Source organism: Silene latifolia, chromosome Y, assembly GCF_048544455.1.
Source record: "Silene latifolia isolate original U9 population chromosome Y, ASM4854445v1, whole genome shotgun sequence".
Classification (NCBI taxonomy): domain Eukaryota; kingdom Viridiplantae; phylum Streptophyta; class Magnoliopsida; order Caryophyllales; family Caryophyllaceae; genus Silene; species Silene latifolia.
Genome location: NC_133538.1, coordinates 242450354 through 242463583, shown reverse-complemented (window position 1 = coordinate 242463583; position 13230 = coordinate 242450354). Strand labels below are relative to the sequence as shown.

The 13230-nt window shown below is 34.3% G+C and overlaps 2 protein-coding genes across 2 annotated transcripts; both read left to right on the top strand.

Moving 5' to 3' along the window:
• The first annotated feature begins 5468 nt into the window (after positions 1-5468).
• Positions 5469-6452, top strand: LOC141630358 (uncharacterized). The gene has a single exon (XM_074443190.1). The coding sequence runs from the start codon at positions 5469-5471 to the stop codon at positions 6450-6452; it is 984 nt and encodes a 327-aa protein (XP_074299291.1).
• Positions 6453-6814: 362 nt separating this feature from the next.
• LOC141630357 (uncharacterized) lies at positions 6815-9231 on the top strand. Its single transcript, XM_074443189.1, has 3 exons — positions 6815-7220; positions 7386-8303; positions 8762-9231. The coding sequence occupies exons 1-3, from the start codon at positions 6815-6817 to the stop codon at positions 9229-9231; spliced, it is 1794 nt and encodes a 597-aa protein (XP_074299290.1).
• Positions 9232-13230: the final 3999 nt, after the last annotated feature.

Genomic DNA, 13230 nt, shown 5'->3' with positions numbered 1-13230 from the left:
TCATGTGATCAACAACTTAATAGGTTCAGTGAACGACTATGACTCCATCATAGTAATTCCACTTCCATCAACATGAATAACCTACTCAACCTTGTTGATGTTAAACAGATATGAAAGAACTTATCATCATAAGACTCTCAACTCTATGCCCATATCCTCTCACATAGATTCGGAAATCTAAAATATATCGCACTTTTTCCTAGTCTCCCAATCACTCTTTTACAGAAGAGAGCATTGGTACATTACTCTCAATAAGTAATATGTTTTCAACATATGAGACATTGGAAAAATAATTCTGGCTCCCACTTAACTTCATGTATAATCATGATTCTTCAATCATGTGAATGAAATTATTCTCAATTATCACATGAACGAAAAGTATAATCCTTTAATGCTTGCTTAAGACCATTCTAGGATCACTTAAGAAAGCTACGCATGAATCCCATTTTAGAAAAGCGAATTTTTAATATCATTTTCCATTCTTCATTAAAATGAAATGCGGCAATTCCTAACATAATTTATCTTGATTAACATCTTCATGTCAATCTATGCACTTAAGTACTCTAAAGTTCTATTTACTTTTGAGGAGACCCTCACCTTAAAGTAAATCTACTCTTGAGTAACAATTTTTGGATTGTAATGCTATGGCTCATTTGTAACAAGGTCGATTTGGGACAAGGTCATAATACCATTACTTTCGCAAAGCAACATTTTAACAACAAGACATGTATGCTATACTCTGACTAAACTATACTCCCACTCTATCTTTATAGATTATAGTTCCATTACTTTCACAAAGTAACACAATAACTATAAGACATGTTTGTTAGTTACAATCTACTCCTACTCTATCTCTTAGAAATACATCTATCTTCTTAAAAGATAGCCTTGTAACAAACATATATGGTGAAGTAATTGGAAGTTCGTCTAGACTGACGTATTTGCACATAAAAGACCAACTCTATCATGGCAGCTTGATTCATGTCATATGCCAGTCTGATCCATGTAATTTGTTAAATAGACTCTCTATTTTAGGTATTTCCAGGTTGACCATCCGTTTAGAATTACGTGTCTGTTTTGGATTGCAAATTCCCAAAATTGAGTTCAATAACTCAAACCGACTCATATTAGTTTGATCTTATGGGTAGTGACACTAGGTCATAATCCATATTTAATAAATCAAATTCATTACTTAGATCTTTGCCACTACGATCGGATCGTAATGCTTTAGTACTCTTGATCAATTGGTTCTCTACTTTATTTAGAAATTCTTCAATTTCTCAAATTCTTCACTTTTATATTAGATTAAGGAAACATACCCATATCTACTTAAATCATCGGTAAAAGTGACTAAGTAGTCATAATTTCTCCTTTGCGGTGATGCTCATTAGGACACATACATCGGCATGTATTAGTCCTAACAAATCACTTGCTTGTGTCCCTTTACCACTAAAAGGAGTACGAATCATATTGCAAAGGAGACAAGATTCGCATATTCCATATGATTGAAAATCAAATGGTTCAATAAATCTAGTCGACACTAGCATTTAATGCGTTTCTTATTTATGTGACCTAATCGAAAAAGCCAAATGTACAAATCATTTGGATCACTAGTTATGAGTCTTTTGGATCGTATTATGAAGATATTTTTGCTTGAGTTGGAAGTGTCTAAAACATGAATACCATTAATAGAACTGGCTTGGCTCACAGCCAAGTCATATTCAACAAAATACAACAATTGTTTTTTATCGCAAAAGAAAGGAAAAATCCTTTTATGTGTAACATAGAAATGGTAATAATGCTTTTAGACAAATGGGTACATAATCACCATTATGTAAATTACAACTCAAAGCTATTAGCTAAAACAAGTACACAAGTCCCTTTTGAAGTGGCGGCTATCCTAGCTCAATTTCCATGTCGGAGATTTATATCACTCTTGTTTAGCTTTTCCACATTTCCAAGCCCATGTATACAATTACAAAGGTGAAAACCACAACCGGTATCCAATACCCACGTTGAGGTGGATGTATAATTTATATCAATAACAACGATTTCGGAAGAAATATTAGAAAGTGGAGTGACAAGTCCAGCTTTGATATCTCCCAAATACTTTGGGCAATTTCTTTTCCAATGGCCCATGACATTACAATAATGACATTCCTCATAGGATTGGGCACCCTTCTTGGTCTTGGTTGTGGTAGTCTCACTATCCATTTCCAATTCATTATCAGGTTTGGGTTTATCACCCATCTTTGCCTTTCCTTTATTAATACCCTTACTCCTTTAAGTTGCAAGGACACTCTTGCTAGAACTCCCACTCAATTTGATGTTTCTCCATGCTTCATCAAACACGGATTCCTTGGAATTTGTGAGATTATCCTCATATGATTCTCTTACCAAGGATGTGGCGGGCATGAGTATGGGAGTGGGAGGTGTAGAAGTAGTAAAAGGACAAAGATTTTCATTCTGATCAATGCCACAGCGTAATTTTCTAATCGTATCGTCATACTCGGAGCACTTTTCATCGAATGATTGGAGCCACGAATTAATGGTGATTGGTGTAAGAGTATTAGATGAATCCATTGCGAATAAATAACTACAAAAACGGAAATAAAGGAAATAATTAACATCTATCATTTTAATAATACTTGTAAATATTTTAAACAAGTTTTAAGCATTTATATAGTGACCTCTACCCAACTATTATAAATGATTCCGAGATCCAAATTCATATTAACTCGGTGGATTAACTCTTAATCGATTCTACTTCTAGAACTCTCGGTCGATAAAAAATACTTTAATAATTGTCTTTAGCCCGGAAAACATGCGACTACGGTCACGAATACTTCCGTTAAGCTCAATCCAAATTTCGATATAATAATATTTTATTACCCACTTACCCAACGTAACAAGTTTAGTACCCCGGTGAGCCGAGCCTACTTCCTCATGAAATTGGGCCTCATGATTTCTACTATTTGGTAAGGCTAATTCTCAATTATTATAAGTGAGAGGTCTTGTCAATTTATTATCTATCACGTTTTTAGTGAACTAAAGTGGTGAACTACGATAATTATAATTGACACGGTCGATGACTCGATATGATATGCATATGTTGTTATGGCGATTTGGCAATGCATGCAACATATTAAAATAAATGCTAAGCAATAATAATAAATTCCTAGTATGGCCTTCATAAAATAGAAAATCAAACAATCTATTACATATTCGGAAACCAACTCCTTTGGTCCCTTGAATCTCCAAGTGGCACGCCTTCCAAGAACACCGTCTTCGTTGAAACGCCTTTCCGAATGGCACCGTCTTGAAGAAACTCCATGATTACAAATAATAATAAAAATACAAAGCTATTCCTATTATACATTTGTAATATGAAAAACTAGTAAAATTAAAAGTGATACGAGATCACATTAAATTACAACCAAATCAATATTCTCTTTCATTACGGGTAATATCGATTAAAACTAAGGCCATACTAAGATAAAATTACATAATTCACAATTATATAAATAAAAGACATTCAACAATTGAAATATGCAGCATTATAATATGTATCTATCATGCCAAAATATGTGTCAAATCGTTCTATTTAACTTATATCATATATATAATCCGATTTTATGGAAATGCGTGATAATAACTTCTTAAAATCACAAATTAACACTTAAATCACATTTAAGCTCAAGTTAATTATCCTAATACTCTTAGGACTCAAAAGTTAGTCATCACTTAATTTTTGACAATAATTCAACTTGATTTAATTATTTGCTCATTTTTTACCTTAAAATCATAACATTAATGAAATAAATTCAAATTAAATTACAATAATTTCAGAATTTGAATTTTAAATTTTTGAATATTCTGGATTAATTCCATGACACTTATAATGTCAAACATCATGGTTAAAATTTCGAATTAATTTCGAGAAAATTTAGTTGCAATTTATCGGTTTTATCTCATAAAACATCTAAAGTATCCAAATTAATCCAATCAATTTTACAATTTTACATCTGATAAGTGGGATATTTATGCAACCAAAAACAATTTTCTCATGCCATGTAATTCGTTTTAGCTATTTATGCTAAAATAGTCACTATTTATGCTATTTTTACACTAAAAATTCATAAATCATGCCAAATGAAATCATTTCATTTAAAAATTTACATACAGTGTGTAAATCATTCATGTGACAACATATTAAAATCTCATGGCCTATTTCGAAATTTAACTATATTTAACCATTTTACCTCTTTTAATCCATTTTTATCTCATAAAAATCATAAATCATGCAATATTAATCAAATTAATACGAGATTTTACAAACAACTTGTAAAATATGCATGTGAGGTCATATAAAATTTTCAAGGTCAGAGAGTAAGTTTAACCATTTTTAGTCATTTAACCTCCATTTATGCCATTTTTATCACATAAAAATCATAAATCATGAAATATTAATCACATTAATATGATATTTTACATGTAATACATAAAATATTCATGTGAGATCATACTAAAATATCACGGCCATTAGTGAAGGTTAACTTATTTTAGTAAATAAAAGTTCATTTTACTCATAAAAATGCAATAAAATCACTACAAATCATTAAAATGAGCAATAAATTACCATAAATCATAAAAATGACCTAAAAACATTTTAGTACCAGAATATATAACATGCATCATGATTTCATGAATTACTCTTATAAATCACAAATTTTTAGTTTTATATGTTAACATTTTAACTCGGAAGAACAATAACCGATTATGCATGCAACATCCTATGCTCTGATACTACTTGTTAGGTTCATATACCTATTATTAGACTCTTTTAATAGTGAACAAATTAACATTTTAATTATTAGTTCTTTAGATCTAGTGCATGCATAACAAAATAAGAGATTAATAAGAACAACAATGTCCCTTACATTGTAATTTTCGGATTTATGGGCACAAGTAAGGTCTCCTACCTTTACTTGTTCTTGAGCTATGATTAGTATTAGGATGATCCTCCAAAACTCTATATTAAGAGCTCTCCTTTTGATTGCACCCAAGATTAGCCCTTTTCTCTACTAAATAATATTAACTAGATATTTATTTAATAGTCTACCTTAAAATTGATTACTAATACTCATATATTACACTAATAATATTAGTAATCTCATTGAACAATTTGAATCAAAATTTCTCTAGTTTAGGTGAAAGAGAAATGAATATATGTAAGAGAGTTTTCATGTAGAATGAATGGAATATGGAGAAGTGTAAGAGTGAAAATGAAAAAGCCAAAAACTACTCCTAATAGAGTAGTATGGCCGGCTCACTTGTGGCCAAGGAAGGCATCTTCCTTTTTCTTTTTGCTCTTATCAATATGTAGGTATGTAAGAATAGGTAGAGATAGAAAGAGAAGCAGGCGACTCTCTAGGGTTTGACAAAAATCTTCTTTGATCTCTGTAAGCATGACTAAACAAACGAATAAATCTATTCACAAATCCCATACATCAGCAAGATTGAATACTACTGCTGCTATTCCAAATGAAAAGGCAAAATTGTTGGGACAGCCAGATGTTGATGAAGGCCAACGTTTTAAACATATGCATGAGGTGAACGACATCCCTGCCATCGTCTTTTCTGATGCAATAGTGGAGGATTGTGAGGAGTTTTCTGATCCTGATGAGGAGAATAATCAGGATGAAGCTTGGTTTCAGGTTCATGGGAAAAATATTATTCAGATTATAGATGAAGAGCCTGAACCATTATTGCAGATAACGGAAGATGATGTCCAATCTGAAATTGACTACTGGCAACAGGCAGTAGTGGGCTTCATTGTTGGTGCTAATCCCCCTTGGCAGGTATTGGAAGGATTCCTGCAAAGGATTTGGAGTAAATATGTCATTGACAAAATATCATTTTTACCTAATGGAGTTTCCTTAGCAAGATTCCAATCAGAGGAGATGAAACAAGCAGTTTTGGGGAGTGGGCATTTTCTTTTTGATAACAAACCTCTTATTTTGAAGGCTTGGCAGCCTGACGTTGAACTTACAAAAGAAGTAATCAAATCTGTGCCCGCATTGATCAGGATTCATAAGTTGCCTTTGAAATTTTGGGGTAAGAGTCTCCCTAAAATAGCATCTCTTGTGGGTAAGTATGTCAAAAGTGATTCACCAACTGATTCAAAAACACGTTTAGGGTTTGCTAGAGTCATGGTTGAGTTACAATTAGGGCAAGCTTTTCCTAACAGTATTAAGTTTTTGGATGAAAAACTAAATGTGATGACTGTTGATATTGAATATGAATGGAAACCTAGTGTTTGCACTAAGTGCAAACAGATTGGACATGAAAAGGAGCAGTGCAGGAAGAATACTCAACAAAAAGTCAGGAGGTGTGGAGGCCTATACAAAAACCTGCTGCAATGCCTGTCCCATCCATCCAAGCACCTGTAATTGACAGCAAGAAAAATGAGAGTAAATCTGAGGTTACCCCTATCAATAAACCTATCCATAACTCAGAAGATATCTTAACCCCTGTGAGACAACTAAAGACCAATAAGATTGGGTATGAGAAGGGGAGTAGGTCACAAACCTCCCCCACATGCTATGGAAGAGTTGAGGGAATCTTGCTCCCCTAAGTAAGGCATTGGCCTTGATAGTAGTGAGCCTCCTGACCTTAATACATGATGAATTTTTGGTTTTGGAATGTACGAGGTATGAATAAAGAAGTGAAACAACGAGCTATACATAGTTTTCTTTATAATAAAAATGTTGGGTTGTTTGGTCTGTTAGAAAGTAAAATAAAGTCTAGTAATATGCATGCTGCCATCAATAATAGTTTTTCAGATTGGAGTGTTACTACTAATAACCATCATCATACTGGAGGCAGAGTATGGATTCTTTGGAAACCTCATATTTTTGACATCCAATTCCTACAGTACGATGCTCAATTTATTCATATGTATGTGATTAACAAGTATAATCATATGGAATTCCATCACACTATCATATATGCTTTTAATGGGGTTGGAGAAAGGGAGACCCTCTGGACAAAGCTCAGAAATATTGTAAGACAAATTCAGGGGCCATGGGCTCTAGGGGGTGATTTCAATTGTGTGTTACAGTCCAATGAGAGGTTGGGTGGTCAGGTCTCTGTGGTAGAATCAGAGCCATTCCATGACTGTTTACAAGACTGTGAGGTCATGGACATTCCAGCCACAGGTGCATTTTATACGTGGAATAACAAACAACCACCTGAAACACGAGTCTATAGTAGATTGGATAGATTTCTTGTGAATCAGGATTAGACCTCATTATATCCTCAATATGTGGCTAATTTCCTGCCAGAGGGTCATTTTGACCATAACCCATGTGTGGTTAATATAGGTGACACTGGAGGGAGACAAAATAGGCCTTTTAAGTACTTTGATATGTGGGGTTCTGATCCAGGTTTCAGGGATTGTGTTCAACAGGTTTGGAGACAATGGATACCTGGTACCAAAATGTATCAACTAGTAAGGAAACTTAAGGTTCTTAAGCCTGAATTGAAGAAGATTAACAGAGGCCATATTTCTGATGTGGAGAATAGTGCTGACATAGCACTCATCAGGCTACATCAGATCCAAAAGCAACTTGCAGCTCTACCAGGAGATGAAGGACTTATAAGACAGGAATATGAGGCTAGTCAACATTCTATCTTACTACAGAATGCTAAAATGCAATTCCTTAAGCAAAAAGCAAAGGCACACTGGATTAAGGGAGGGGATGCTAACTCTGCCTATTTTCATGGTGTTATCAAAGCAAGAAGGAATAAACATTTCATTTTTCAGATCCAGAATCATAGAGGTCACAATCACACTGAAGATGAGGGGATTCAGAATGCTTTCCTTGAATATTACAAAATGCTTCTGGGCTCTAAGGCATCCATTACAAAGGTGAATATCCCTATTGTTCAGAAGGGGAGGATATGTAATGAAGATCAGAAGGAAATTTTGCTGTTACCTGTCATTAAGGAGGAAGTCAAGGACATTATTTTCCATATTCCAGATGACAAGGCTCCAGGGCCTGATGGGTTTTCTAGCAAATTTTTTAAGGACAGCTGGGATATTATTGTAGGGGATGGGGTCACTCAAGCTATTCTGGATTTTTTTGACTCAGGACACATCCTCAAGCAACTCAATGCAACATTGGTTACTCTCATTCCCAAGGTTGACATACCCACATCTGTACTACAATACATGCCTATAGCATGCTGCAATGTTATTTACAAATGCATATCCAAAATTTTATGTAGCATGTTATCCAGTATACTACCTGATCTGGTTTCCCAAAACCAGGGGGTTTTATACAAGGAAGAAGTATCATGGAAAATATTCTCATATGTCAAGACATTATTAGACTATATGAAAGACCAGTAGTGTCCCCCAGATGCCTTTTTAAAATGGATCTACAGAAGGCCTATGATACCATTGAATGAGATTTCTTGCAACAAATGCTGACTCATTTAAATTTCCCAGCTAAATTCAGGGGATGGATCATGGAATGTGTGACAACTGCAAGCTACTCTCTAAACTTAAATGGCAATGTGTTTTGTTTTTTTAAGGGGCGGAGGGGATTGGGGCAGGGAGACCCTCTCTCACCTCTTCTCTTTACAATTTGCATGGAATATCTCACAAGACTCATGAACCATACTACTACTATTATGGAGTTCAGGTATCACCCTTTATATAAACCTATGAATCTGACCCATCTTATGTTTGCAGACGATCTCCTTTTGTTCTGCAAAGGAGATGCCCCCTCTATTATGACAATGCTTAGAAAATTTGCTACATTCTCCAAATCCTCTGGCCTTCAATTGAGTAAGGATAAATATAATGCCTACTTTAATGGTGTCAAAAAAGACTTGAGGAGAGACATTATTCAGATTTCTGGAATGGTGGAAGGCAAATTACCTTTCAAATATTTGGGTATTCCCATTAAGACCACAAGACTAAATGACAATGACTGTAAGCCCCTTATAGATAATATGGTCCATAAAATAAGGAATTTGGGGGCTAAGAAGCTATCATATGCAGGGAGACTTATACTTGTCCAATCTGTTCTTAAATCCCTACACAATTATTGGGCTAGTATGTTTATTCTGCCTAATGGAGTTATACACAGGATTGAGGCCATCAGTAGAAATTTTCTATGGGATGGGGGAGTGGACTATTTGAGGACTCCTCTAGTATAATGGGAAAAAAATTGCAGGCCAAAAAATGAGGGGGGACTGGGGTTGAAAGATGATACTCTGTGGAATAAGGCTGCAGTATGAAAGTTGGTGTGGTGGATTGCTTCTAAATCCGACCACCTCTGGGTCAAATGGGTCAATCACACTTATCTCAAGGGAAGGGACTGGCTCCATTATAAACCTACTAGTAACTCCAGTTGGTCTTGGAGGAAAGTGTGTCAAGTCAAAGATATTTTCCTGGAATCATATCAACAGTGCAAGTGGACGACAGACAAAGGTCAAGAATATACTATTGCTATAGGCTATGATCTGATCAGAAACAAAGGGGAGAAGGTGGATTAGCCGAGACTCATTTGGAACATCCTAACTATCCCTAAACATGGTTTCCTAGCCTGGATCTATCATCATAATAACATGAACATTAATGAGAAATCATTCAAACTGGGTATTAGCAGCACTGATACCTGTTTCATCTGTAGAAGAGAAACTGAAAGCATTAATAATCTCTTCTTCGAGTGTTCCTATAGTAAATTGGTGCTTCACCATGTTGGAGAATGGTTGGGATGCAAGTTACCAACTCATGACTTCACCACATGGAGACTTCGTCTGTCAGGCTCGAAATTGAAAAAGGAGATAATCAACGCTACCTTCAATGCTTGCATCTATTCCATCTGGAAACAGAGGAATCTATGTAAACACGAGCTCCATCTCGTACACCACCAGAAAGCTGCTCATATGATGATTGATGAAATGAAGACTCGATTTAGGGGTAATCTCATAAGAGTTGAAGGAATTCATGATCGATCACTGCTACTGAAAGTTTTGAATAACCAGGTGAATTTTTGAGTGATGAAAAGGAAAGCAAAAGACAATCTGAAGGAAGAGATGAAGATGATCTAAGGAGATGAACATTATCGGCTTTTTTCTAGGGTTATCCTTTTGATTTTGTTGTCTGATATTTTAATTCCTGGAATTTGTTGTCCCTGAGTTTGATTTGGGCCGTGTCTTATTTGGTCTCTTGATGGGCTGAGATGATGTTCGAGGATTGGGCTTATATCCCACTCGATGTATGGTTTACATTTTTTATATATACTTACATTTTACCGAAAAAAAAAAGAATAGGTAGAGTAGGTTTGATTATAATAACTTTAACAATTAAAATAAATCACCCATTATCCTCCACAACCTACAATATTTTGGTCCATTCACATAAAATGGACCACCATTTTATTTTGTCAATTTGTCCCTTGTCACACAATATGTCACATATAGTATGTTACATGTTATTAATTAATTTAATGCATATTTATCAAATAAATATCATTTTATAAATTAATTAAATCACATAAACCAAGTGGTGTTAGTCCAGTGGTAGCCGGGTTAAACCTTGAAGCTTGCAGAAATGCAGGAGTTGAGAGGTCCCGGGTTCGACTCCCAGTTGGGGCGATGATCACTTGGCCACTGCAGCCCCCGAAAGGGGTGGCTTACATGGTCCATGTGGTGGTGCGGTAATGCATGGGTCCGGGGGGATTCAACCCCTCGTCATCAAAAAAAAAAATTAAATCACATATAACAAATTGACTAGTGATACTTGATTACATAAATAAAATGAGTCATATAATTATAATTCACAACATCTTGTAATTATAATTAATCATTCATTCTTATCTCAATTGTTTCACAAACAATAATCAATTTTAGTAATAAAATATTTCAATTACTAAAATAAATCTTATTTAATCACATTACAATAAGATATAAATATTCTCTCTCACAAATTGAATTGTTCAATTTTAAGGAATTGATTAACTTGTATCGTCATACAATTAATCAACTTTACTGATAAGGGCATCATCCTATAGGTGTGACCTTAAGGGATCAACTGACCACCACCGTCCTACGACAGTAAAGTCAAACTCTAGCAAGCCAATAGTTATCGATTAATGTTGATCAGTTGACTATATAATTTATCATCCCTTTCGTATTCTTATTATGAGATTTAATTATGATATTAAATCATGTGATTGCATTATTGTTGAGGATACATATTCCAACAACCTTCTAATAACGAACCAATTTGATATTTTGTGATATTTATGTGTATCAAATAAACCAAGTTCTTGATTCATCACATCAAAATATTACACATAAACTTCATATATACCAGCTAGGTTGTCCAAAAACTGTCAAATATTCCAACATAAACTTCAAATAATACCAGCTGGTTCGTTATTAGAAGGTATGGTGCTTAGGTTGGATTTAATTGGGATTATTGATAGGATGGAGTGATTATTGCATACCACCAATAGAATGGATTATTGTTATGGAATAACCCAAAAGACAATAGGGGGTTTGGGTATTTTGGCGCGTCCTATACCCTTTGACTGCACCTATATTTACCGTCAACGCCAATTACTTACTACGGAGTATTCTTTTATGTTTCTCTTATGTTCATTTCCTCCACCGCCTGGAACTTTTTCTTCATCTTTCACTCCATTCTTATTCATGTATCAGAAATTTCTCCTGTATCTTTTCCATCCTCCATTTACCACATCCTATTATTATCTTCTTATCATTATCTTCAACCTCTTATTCATCTTTGTTTAACTTCATTTTCCTGAGTGCGTAGGTGGTGATGCCACTTCAGGTTATTCTTGGTTACGATGTCGGAGTTGATGTTGTATGCCCTGGTAAAAAAAAGTTCGGTGATGTTTGCCACACTGCTGTTCATCAGCTTTCTACTCATCAGGTTTAATTCTTTACTTTTATGGGATTATATTTGCTTTATTATTACTTTTTTTTTTATTTGATGATACACATCTAACATCAATCTTTCTTAACTAAGTGCAAAGACAATGTGATATAGATCTAAGCTTATTGATCAATACTACTCCTTATTATATTCGCAATAGTTCTGATCATACTTATTATTAATACAGTTTGCAAAAATGTTGATCATAGTCGACTTCGTTTAAACAATTGAGCACTAAGTTCTATGTAGAAATGAGATGGACCATCAATTATGGACGATTGTTTGAACTCTTCTATAATGAAGTTAAATGAGTATGCTTATCTTCTTTTAGTAAAACTCATCTTCTTACAATAAGCTTTTAGTACTATAGTCGGCTTTTTTTATTGTGTACGTGATCATGAATTTTGCACACCAAGTATTTGATTAATTGTCTGAGAGAAATTATTATGCTATCTTACTGAGTACGTCCTGTCTAATTTTTTTTTGTGTCCATGTATACTACTACGTTCATGTTAAAATCCTCCCTTAGTCGAAATTTTTTCATTGTCTAATTTTAACTTTTATCTCAATTCATGGAACATTTGCTACAGCGGTTTTCTGTAAAAAACTTTCGTTCGTTGTAGGGTCATATTTGACTCTAACTTTGCTAGCTATAAAATTTGAATGGTAATCATGGTTGGGATACACAACTGCAATCTCATCACATTTTCTTTGACTGTGTTTGTATAAGATCCTTCATCGAAAATAGAATAACACATTTCGTTATGTGTTTCAGGGCTTCACTCTTCTAATGTTGTTTTTGTTCCTATTGTCATCTCAGGTGAGGGATTGCCCCTTGTTCTTTAATGGCCTTACGCCTATTTACGAATCCACTTTTCCATCTAAAACATTCGATGACAATATACACATGTTAAACTATGTTTGTAATCGAGCTAAAAATTCTGTTGAAATAGTGAATTGAAAATAGATAACAATACACAAATGAAAATGCTTATCTGTATTATTTTGGCCTTTTGTTTGTTTAGAGTGTCAAACTTTATTGTACGTATTATGTTTATATGTTCATTGCTAATTGTAGCTTTCACTTCTGTCTAAACGAATAAACAATTAAAAATATTCGACGACTAGAACTTGACTAACTTAATATGAAGTTTCTACTGATGGATCACCTCATTCCTTGCTCCATCAGAAAAAATGATATTCATTAGTAAGCTTATAGACAATTTTTTAAAGCTGGCACACGCCAGGAT

What these genes read in the sequence shown, in the direction of transcription:
- LOC141630358 (XM_074443190.1), top strand. Translation starts at nt 5,469, where the DNA reads ATGACTAAACAAACGAATAAATCTATTCACAAATCCCATACATCAGCA.
- LOC141630357 (XM_074443189.1), top strand. Translation starts at nt 6,815, where the DNA reads ATGCATGCTGCCATCAATAATAGTTTTTCAGATTGGAGTGTTACTACT. An exon ending in CATGGACATTCCAGCCACAG is followed by an intron (nt 7,221 to 7,385) that starts GTGCATTTTATA and finishes TGGTTAATATAG; the next exon opens with GTGACACTGGAGGGAGACAA. An exon ending in TTTATGTAGCATGTTATCCA is followed by an intron (nt 8,304 to 8,761) that starts GTATACTACCTG and finishes TTATGTTTGCAG; the next exon opens with ACGATCTCCTTTTGTTCTGC.